Source organism: Thermobia domestica, chromosome 7 (assembly GCF_964235325.1).
Source record: "Thermobia domestica chromosome 7, izTheDome1.hap1.1, whole genome shotgun sequence".
Lineage (NCBI taxonomy): Eukaryota > Metazoa > Arthropoda > Insecta > Zygentoma > Lepismatidae > Thermobia > Thermobia domestica.
In genome coordinates this window covers 218,369,101-218,379,898 of record NC_137460.1, presented here as the reverse complement: position 1 = coordinate 218,379,898, position 10,798 = coordinate 218,369,101, and the positions used below count along the sequence as shown (strand labels likewise).

Sequence of the window (10,798 nt, the reverse complement as noted above, 5' to 3'; positions counted from 1 at the left end):
TTTTTCTTTCAATATTAAATAATTAAACATCTGCATCTTTCCACCTTTAACGATAAAACACTAGCTTATAATAAGGACAAGACTAGTTTTCATATCAAAACTGTGATAAATAACTAATTGTAGCAGGTGTTTCGAGGATTTATTTATTATTTAAATCACGTACTTGACAACTCAAGAAATTCATTTTGGGATTTGTTTATTCATGTGCTTTAACACTCACAGTGATATATATGGCTCTTTTTTGTGTTTGAAATACTCCATAGGAATGTGCTGAATTTCCCCAATATTGTACTCCGTACTATTAAAAACTAACAAAGTGGACTTATTAGTTCTCTTGACTTTAGACTATTGTTTAGGGTATTAAGACATAGCACGCAGAATTTAGAGAGTTTTCCTACAGGCAATAATTGCAACATGGGTGTGCAGTGCGGTAAATGGTGTCTGTCTCCGAATGACAAACGGTAGTAGTACAGCAATTTTGGTGCCGGCATTCGTCTGATGTTCGGTACGAACGTATTTGTTGGACCAGTGAAACATTCGTTCCGTGCATAAAATGCGAACAATTAATCCAATAAACGTAGTCAACATTTTAAATCAAGTAGGGTGTAAAAGTATGGTGTCGTAAGTAAGAGTGGGGTAGAAGATAAGACATTTGCAGGTACATTGCTTGCAATGATAACAAGCAAATATGATGGTAACATTTCTCTAACAGTGAGTGACACATTAGATAGACACTGACACAGAGAGTGAGCGTGAAGATTCGACAAACGAAATGGATTTGGAACAGATAACTAGTCCATCAATTAGTGAAAGTAAGCCTTCTACGAGCGAGTATGAGATGTCATCTCCAAGCCGGACAAAATCTGTACGTGTAACAGAAGCTGTCGTTAAAAAATACGAACAAATTCAGGAGCATGTTGCATTGTTGAAAAAGAATGGGAAACGTAACACTTGCAGCTGCAGCGAAGAAATTCAAATGCAATACGGCGTTTGTGTATAAGGCTTTGAAATTCCGTAACAAACCTCCTCGCTCTCATGTCATGTCACTACTAAAATACGAAGTACTAAAAACATTCAACATTTATCGCACTAAAGGACTTACAGTACATGATTATCATTTAAAAGCGTGGATGTTGCTGACAGCGAGGAAATTGAACTATTCATTCCGTGCTTCTCGTGGTTTCATTAACAAATTTAAAAAAAGAGCACAGAATTCGCTCACGAAGGATTAATCAATTTGTAACGAAGAAAGATGTTGAAAACGAAGGTGAATTACTTGATAATGCCCAAAATTTTGTGATTAAAATTAATAAAATAATACATGAGAAACCGTACAACAGTGAATGCATCTTTAATACTGATCAGTCTAGGTTCGAGTACGAAATGATCTCTGGTAGAACTCTGTCAGAAATAGGTGAGAAACATACCACAGCAGTCGTTCAGTCTTTGGCCTCAGTGTCCCACGCATATACCATCCAAATTCACATTTCCCCAGTACGGCTAGGCACATATATATAGGGCGTGTTCGGACCCAAAGTGAAACAACAGTTAGATAGACAGACACCTTTCAACATTGTTATTGATGCGAGCAAATCAGGCAAACTCACTCGCGAACACGTCAAACGATGGCTAAAAGACGTGTTTATTCCTGATGTGAAAGAGGATTCCCTGCTGTTGCTTGACTCGTGGAGTGGACAGACGAGTGAAGACGTGCGAGAATTGTTACATGAGAAAAACATTCGTGTTGAAGTTATACCCCCGAAGACCACCAAATTTATTCAGCCTCTTGATGTATACTTTTTTCGGCAATATAAACTGGTAATTCGGAGACTTGAGGATTATTTTCGACATAAATTCATTGTTTCTGGTACACCAAACAAGTTATATAACAGAATTTTCATAATGAAAATGCATTCTGCTGTGTATCATCAATTTTGTCCGCCAGTCCTAAAGGACATGCTTGCATATGCATGGCAAAAATGTGGGTACGTCACCAGAGCAATAGTTGGTTCATTTACAAATGCTCTGGAGACTATGTTGCAAGTAGAAAATAGTGTCTGTGGTTATGAAGATTGTGACGAAAGTTCATTTGTTAAGTGTTTGTACTGCTCCATGAAGCTGTGTGCTAATCACTTCGTTATGGATCTCCATCACAACTGAAGAGCAAAAGGTCAGTAGGTTAATATCTGCTTATGTGCACCAGTTTATGTTATTTTTGTGATAATTTTCTATTAATTTCTAATAACGTCAATACATATCCTTGTAAAATCATATGTGCCATTGCACCTAACTTATATTACAACATTTAAGTGCTTATAATTTGTTACAGTGCTGCTATTCCATTTTTCACTAGAGGCATTTCAATTCAACTAATGATTTTTCTCACTAGGCTCAAGATCTTATTAGTATAGTGGCTCCTGTGGATCAAATGACTACTACTGCATTAGTTAAAACCCTACATTTACTCGCACGACCATGTTTCATAACACAAATCTAACTCGAACAGTTTTTATATGTTCCTGTAGGTGAGAGAGCTCCTAACTCTGAACTGAAAACAGGTATGTAAACATTGGTTACGGAAATGGATTTAGGAGTAAATTTCAGTGCTATTTGATACCCCACATGACCCTCTTGCCATTTATCATATTTGACCGTGATTCAATATGGCGCCTTTTAAGATGGCGATCATGCACTGGAAGTACTCCCACATATAGATGCACTATCCCGGTTTACAATGTTGAAGTCAGATCTACCAAAAGCTTTTTCATTTTTTTGCCAAAAGGTTATTCTTGGACATTGCCTATTGGATTTCAAGATGGCGTCGGTGTAGCAGCTCAACGAAGCATTTGCGCATCGAGTGACTACTACTACGTTACTTAGCATCTCGAAAAGAGTCTTGTCACTAATTTTCATCAAAATTCAACTCTCACGGTTTATGGACCTTCCTCGTAAGTTTTGGAAACTATTACAAGTGTTTCCCACGGGTAAAACTGCGGTTGGAGCCCCAGCCCAACATCTGTTCGAGCTAATAACTACAGCTTTCAATGAAGACAATATTCCTGTCGAAAATATAGTTGGTTTCGGTAGTGATGGGTGTAACACTACGATGGGTGGAGATAATTCTGTGTCCCAGAAATTGAAGCAACTTCTACTTGGTATAGTTATTCAAAACTGTATATGTCACTCTTTACATCTCTGTGCCAGTGAAGCTTGCAAAATGCTACCTATTAGATGCGAACACCTTGTGTGAAATATTTACGCTTACTTTTCGCACAGTAGTAAAAGGCAAGCAGAATTTCGTGACTTCCAAAATTTTTGCGGGGTCGAACCACACAAATTGCTGGGCCATCACAGACTCGTTGGCTGTCACTTGTCAACGTTGTCACGCGCATTGTTGAACAGTGGCCAGCTCTTAAATTGTACTTTTCTGCATCCTTATTAATTGACAAACTTGGGAAAGCGAAAGTTATATTTGACACGATGAATGATCTTGATGTAGAGATGTACTTTCTATTTTTGGAGTCGATACTTCCGAAATTCTCTAAATTAAATGAGTTGTTTCAAAATGATAAGTCGCTTGTGACAGTTGTTCACCAGAAGATATGTGGCGCTTATAAAGAGTTCCTTTACATTTACATGAAGAGGGACTATATCGAAAGAACGGACATAGAAAAAATTGACCCCAAAAACGAAGAAGTATTTTCTACCCTGACCAACATATATTTGGGGGTGAAAGTACATCAAAAAATCAACTGCCACACATCAAACATGCTGAACAACCAACAGCTAAATACTTTTAGGCGTCGATGTCGCGACTTTGTCATTGTTGCTTGTAAAGAACTTAAAAAGCGATTTGATTTTGGGCAGAATTAACTCTTTGCAAAAATGTCCATTTTACATCCGTCAAGTGCTCTCTCGCAAGGAGAAATGAGAGCAGCTTCACTAGCCCCCCCCCCCCTTGCTTCTTTGGTGCCAAGAATTTTAACCCCAACTGATGTAGAAACTCTGCAGCTCCTAGATGACCAGTGGCGTAGGATGGCTTTTACTACTTTTCCGTCCGATATGATTACCTTAGACCTCGACGAGTTCTCTGTGAAGTTAGGTGAATTCGAAAGTCTTGATGGAACACGTGAATTTAAAAAACTATCGCGCTTTTGCCTTGAAGTTCTGGCATTGCCCCATGGAAAAGCAGCTTGTGCGAGTTTTCTCTACAGTAAATTTAGTGAAAACAAAAACAAGAAACAAACTTGTATCTGAGACAATAACATCATTACTACTGACGTCGCAGTTAGTAGCTTCGCAAGGAGGCTGTTCTGCATTCGCTCCTTCGTAAGCAATGCTCTCTTATATGAATTCTGCGAACTTGTACAAAAATGGATCTCCAGTTAGTGGGTCACAAAATTCGAACCAGTTGCAAGAAAGTGAACTGGAGGAAGTGGCTTTCGAAATCAACTGAACAATCTTCGTGCTGTATATAGTGTACATATTTTTATTAAAAAAAAAAAAGGTATTTTTAGTTGAACACACAAGATTTATTGAAACAAGTATGGTTCATCAACTTCTGGACAATGTCGTTGACATCTTACAAGGCACGTATAGATAATTTATTTTTCCTTTGTCGATGTTAATGAAATTATATAACATTTAACATTCATGTCTTTACATTTATGCTGTACTTTGATGGAAACAAGAGTATGCAGTGAGAAAACACACACACACACACACACACATATATATATATATATATTATGTGTACGAGAAATACGGTAATTTCTTCCGATATTCGATAACTTTTAGTTATTGTGACGATAAATTTGTTTCTGTAGTCTGGCAACGCTGGAGAGAACACAGCGCTGTCCCTATCTTGGACTCTGTAGTGAGCAGAGTCGGGAAATAGCTAAGCTAAGCGGCAAAGTCTGTCATTTTATAAGCAAGAAAAAAATAAATGAAAAATAAATAAATATTCAATTCCTTATTTTCAAAGTTACTGTAACCCATCTTAATACTTTACGTAGTAAAACAAAGCAGTATTAAAATCAATGCTAAACATAGGAAATTCATGATTAATGCAAGAGTTTGAAGGGTAATGTTTCAGGGAGTCCTTTAATGGTGTAATCATATTCATTATTCATAATTTTCTAGTTCAAATAAGTGTTCAATTAGTTACGAGCTTTACAAGTAACATCATAATTAAATTAATGGGGAAAAGCTTGTGGGAGCTAGAGACCGCGTTTTAAGCCATATACTGAAGTTATAATTATCTGAATCATAGTTTTTAATTTTGATTATAGTTTTTAAAATTTCGATTAAAGAAACGTGTAGGATCATGTTTGAAGCTATGGATCGCGTTCAAAGCCGTATACTGAAGTTCTAATTGTCTGAAACATAGTTTTAATTTTAATTTGATTATAATTTTTAAAATTTCGATTAAAGAATAGTGTAGGATCATGTTTGAAGCTAGGGATCGCGTTCAAAGCCGTATACTGAAGTTCTAATTATCTGAATCATAGTTTTTAATTTTGATTATAATTTTTAAAATTTCGATTAAAGAATCTTGTAGGATCATGTTTCAACAAGAAAAAAGGTCATTCCACATTCCAAACAACCTGTATTGCACAAGTAATAAAGCCACCTCCCCCAGGAACCTCCCCAAGGCCGGGCGGCCCCACTGACAATAAAATAAACAAGTAATAAAGCAATTAAGCAAACAATAGTTCTTTTGTTGTATAGAAATCTAGACTGTCCTACTCTCCTTGTTTAAAAGTAAATCTTCCTAGACTTTTCCATTACTGAACACTACTCGTTTTATACTTCGTTTGCCCAAAGTGAACACTTTTTGTCTCGCAGTGAGAGAGAGCGGGAGCTTTACCCCTATTGTCGTTAAATAGTAAGCCTAGACTTTTGCTTTACCAAAGACCATTTACTCTGTCCTTTTGGAATTAGAATTTCAAAGTAAACGTTTGCAGCAATACTGGTAGAGGGAGATATCCCCCGTAAATGAAGTGGGTACGGTTCCCCTAACTAACTACTCATTGCGTGACTAAAGGTTGGGCTTCATGTCCCCTTATTCAACCCAATAGTTTAACGTATTTGTTAAGTTTACTCACACTGGTACTGCCCCAATACTTTAACAGAATATTAAGACCAGCAAACATACGCATATGTATTTGAGTATTGAAAAAATATTTGAATCTTATGAGTGAGAGAAAACTTAGCGTATGGAAGACATGTTTTGCTCTTGCTAGTATTAACAAGTGCCTCGCATTAAGATTGAAATAGTGAGTGTATGCTAGGTCTCCCTTAGTATTTACGATAACGTATAGCCAGTGATGTAAGAAAGAAAAACTTTCTTTTGACAATGTCGTCAACAAGATGATTTATTCTTTCAGGAAGACTTTTTTTTCGACATAAATTAGGTTGCGTTCTCGTTCAATCAATCAACTAATGGAGGGGAAATCTTTGTTAGTGAAATGTTTTTTTTTTTTTTTTTTTCCATTTCGGATGCAAGGAAACGCTCCGGAGTGAATATTTAAGTTAATTGGTACAATGGAAAGGGAACACAGATACTTCTGTAAAGATCAAGGAAGGTCACGTAGTCTTGTTGGAAGTAGACGATAAGAAAAGAGTGGCTTGATCCTTGGCTAGAGTAATTGATGTTTATCCTGGTACAGACCTCCTGGTATCCTGGAAACCATTCTGTTGTTTCCGTACGCCTCTACAGGTTATTACAGCTTTATTAATAAGTAAAGGTGAGAAGCCCTAATACTACTCGAAGGTTTAATTTTTCATTGGCAATATGAACTTCCTACCACAAACATCTTGCTCACATTTTCTGCATTACATTGATTTTGGGTCTCTCTCTCACCGGATTTGGGCTTACCGACATATGCACCTTGAAATAAAACATTGAGAAATAGAAATCTTGTTCGTTCAACGCTACACCACATCGTAGCGTTCACATGAACTAACGCTAGTTTCCTAGAAATAATGAAGGCACACACCGCAGGATCTATATGGGTGCGATGTGGTAAAGGGAGAGTTCAACAAACCATCATTCTCGTCAACAGACCGCATATAAGCATCATGAAAGCATAAACAATAAGAATAAATTAGGTGAAGATCTTGTAGAATTAGAAGTTCCTTATACTTTTTTTTTTTTTTTTTTTTTTTTTTTTAAAGTGTTTGTGCGACTCTCAGAGCTCATTATGAGATGGCGTCCAATCATCCTCCACTTTCAAGACTCCTAGGCAAAGAATATGCAGATGAAATGTGATTGAATACATGATAACTAAAGCTGTCTCCTTAATCCTACTCCCTTCCCCACGTGAAACATTTACTGCATGAAGGCGTTGCTAGAAAAACGTATAAAAGAATCTACGTCAAAAGTCAAGGACAGTATGAAAGAAGAATTGAAACCATAGGAATCAAAAGAACGAAAGAAACACTAAAGATTTCAATCACATTAACCAGGTAACTGCTTGCAAAATAAAATAACAAATAACAGGAATATGTTCAGGTTTGGTACAGAAACGTACTCAAGAAACAAAAATCAGGATTACAGTCCCCACCCCCTCTCATTATAACATGTTTATCCTGGTGTCACCAGTCGCCAGAGCCTCGTTAGCCTGCATTACAAAGAACACAGTTTCCAGGGTGCACTACGAGGAAGTGAGGTTGGCGTTTGAGCACTCACATAGAAGCGCCCCTTACACCCCATTTTCATTCAAACAATAATGGAATTAACTGAAACTCTTCAGCAATATTCTTTTCACTACATGTGAAATTTAAATGCCACTTTTAACTGTTTCAATTAATAATTTGTAATAATAATAAATTACATAGTCTGTCTACGTGTGTAAAAGATGTATGGCATACGGAAACCTTTTCTAAAAAGAAAAAAAAATTAGTTCTCAATTTCATTTCTTACAATAAATTTTACAACTTTTTACGACCTAAATAATCGCACCATACGTCACATACTCTACCAGAATACGCACGAAAGATTGGAGAATTTCCCGATCTTCTTAAGCTTTATACACCGGGCAGAGATGTGACCGAAATCGTGAACTCTCGCGCTGGGGGCACTGGTGACCCCCTTAATTATCACAGGGTAATGATTGATACATCGCTGGAAAGCTTATAGAACACTGATTCCAGCAAGGTAACAGTTGTGCAATTCCCGCCCTATTCGTAGAACAGAAATCCTAAAAAAATATGAAAAAAATAGAATTTCCGGGGCCCTGGCAACACTTTAACAGTTACTCTACGCTGACAAAATCAAGCTAATGCGTATGCAATACACGTGTGAGAATAATACAAAAGAACTGGTAGCCACACATTTCTGCAACACAAAGCGAGAAAAGAATTCGGAACAAAATTCCTATAGAAACGCCATGTACATCATTTTCGAATGGCTGTTACGGACTTTCATGATTCATAAAAGCGTAATGAATTCGCTTTATGTTGGAAATATTCTTTAAAAACTGTGAAGAAGAACAGTTCATTGAATTTGACACTCGTGTCTTCCCTCTCAACCACAGAACCACCTTATTATTATTATTTTCATTATCGTCCGTAAAAAATAGAGAAACAAGAATTATGCTTCTAGACCAATACAATGAAAACATATCTTGTCTTATATGGAACCGTCCAGAAAATAAATGTAATTTACGTCAAAAAATTGAGACTCAAAAAGCTGGCCAAATTTGCCGCTCCCCTGCTCCCTCCACACAAGCAACAATTACTTTTGTAGGTTATTATCGTGCAGAGGTCTATTTCATTGCTTCACATCCCAAATTTTGACTATACCAACCCACCTCAAGAGGAATGTCCCTCAAAAGAAAACTTGATGCAAAAAACACGAATCCTTCCTCCCCCCCCTCTCCAAGGTGGTAACCCCACATACATAAAATGCATATCAGTGGCAAACTTCGTCCTTCGGGAAGGCACTGATACCAAAATTATCTTCCAAGTTTAATTAGGGGCTGAGCTATTGTTTAAAGCCCTGCCACAGCAGTTCAGGGTTCATACAAAAATATTAAACTCAAAATCCCTGAACTTTCCTGGTATTGATTTTGCAATTTTCAGGTCTAGTGGAAGAAACCAACAGTAAGAGAACATATAAATTTAAAGAATTTAAGAATGGCCACCCTTCTCCCCAATTAACGATTGCAATTAAATATTGATTCACAAGAAAATAAATAATTAAAATAATAAAATTTAGTTGAAAAAATATTAAATTGAGAAGCCTACTAAAGGAATTAATAAGTAAAAACTTTTGTTCCATACTTGAGTACATTCAAAATATATAAGAGGCGATTAACTGAAACCCATTCAGTGGTCATACTTCATGAAATAAATTTTATTTCAAGCGGAAACTTGCACACTATCTAGAGGCGTCTATGGCTAGCGTGCAGTAAAAATACTATTTACAAGTCACCATGACCGTTGAGACACTTGTCCCACTGTGTCACTAACCTGCAAATGCCGTCCACGTAAAATTTGAACGGCTGACTATCAAATCAATCACGCACTGCATCCTGAACCTCTGCGTCAGACTGAAATCTCTGACCTTTCAATGCCTTCTTTAGAGGCCCAAAGATGTGGAAGTCTCAAGGTGAAAGATGAGAGCTGCAGGGCGGGTGTCGGAACATTTCCCACTTGAATCGTTGAAACAAATCCTGCACTTGGTTTGCAACGTGTGGACGCGCGTTGTCATGCAACACAATGACTCCAGCGGTCAATAAACCAAGCCTTTTGTTTTTGATGGCTCTCCGTAACAGTGTCAAGGTCTGACAGTAGCGTGCGGCGTTGATGAACTGTCCTGGTTCCTTGAAGTCGAGTAATAATGGTCCATGGCAATCAAAGAACACAGATACCATAACTTTCTCTGCAGACGGTTGCGTCTTGAACATTTTGGGACGTGGAGTTGAGAGGTGTTTCCACTGCATACTGGAAGACTATGAACTCGGTTCAAAATGAGGCACTAAGATTCATCCTCAGCAACAATGCGCAGCAAGAAGTCGTTACCTTCCATACGGCAAAGTGACAAATGTTCAATTGCGAAACCCATACGCTCCAACTTTTGGTCTTCCGTTAACACCCTGGGGATCGACTGCGCGCACACTTTATGATACTCCAGATCTTTCACAATTTTCTGAGCAGTACCATAACTCATGTTTAATCCGTTTGCTATGAACTGAATACTAATGCGTCTATTCGCAGCAATAGCTACATTCACCTTTTCACGTGTGTCTTCTGTGGCAACAGTATGGGCTTGACTAGGACGAGGATAATAAGTGGTTTGTTCACGCTCCTTCCGAAACATTATGACCCAGTCCACCAATGTTATTTTGGAGACGTATGCATCACCATACACGCTTTTCATAGACCGGAACACTTTAGCTGGTTGACAGGCTTCGACACTCAGAAACTGGATGACGACACGCTGATCCTGTTTGGACGGATTGGGGATCTTGAACGCCATCTTTCACTCGTTGTACCTGCAAAACGGAAACACATATCAACAACATTCCTACACCCAACACACAGGCACGTTAGCCATTACACACTATTAAACCAACAACATCCTCCTACACACTATACCAATAATACATGGAACAAACGGGTTTCAGTTGATCGCCCCTTACAAAATATTATATTGAACTCAATTTCCGTGATATGTCCAGGCTTTTTACTAGATATGATCGATTCCCCTGAATTATCCAGGATTTTTTCTTGCAAAATCAATTTCCCTGAGATTTCCAGGTTTTTCAGGTAGTGTATGAACCCTGCAGTT

General features: G+C 37.7%; 1 protein-coding gene across 1 annotated transcript; it reads right to left on the bottom strand.

Annotated features, from left to right (window-relative positions):
* Positions 1–9,985: 9,985 nt before the first annotated feature.
* LOC145689547 (protein GVQW3-like) lies at positions 9,986–10,486 on the bottom strand. Its single transcript, XM_081763724.1, has one exon. It carries the CDS (start codon positions 10,484–10,486, stop codon positions 9,986–9,988), a length of 501 nt encoding a protein of 166 aa, XP_081619850.1.
* Between the last annotated feature and the right edge of the window lie 312 nt (positions 10,487–10,798).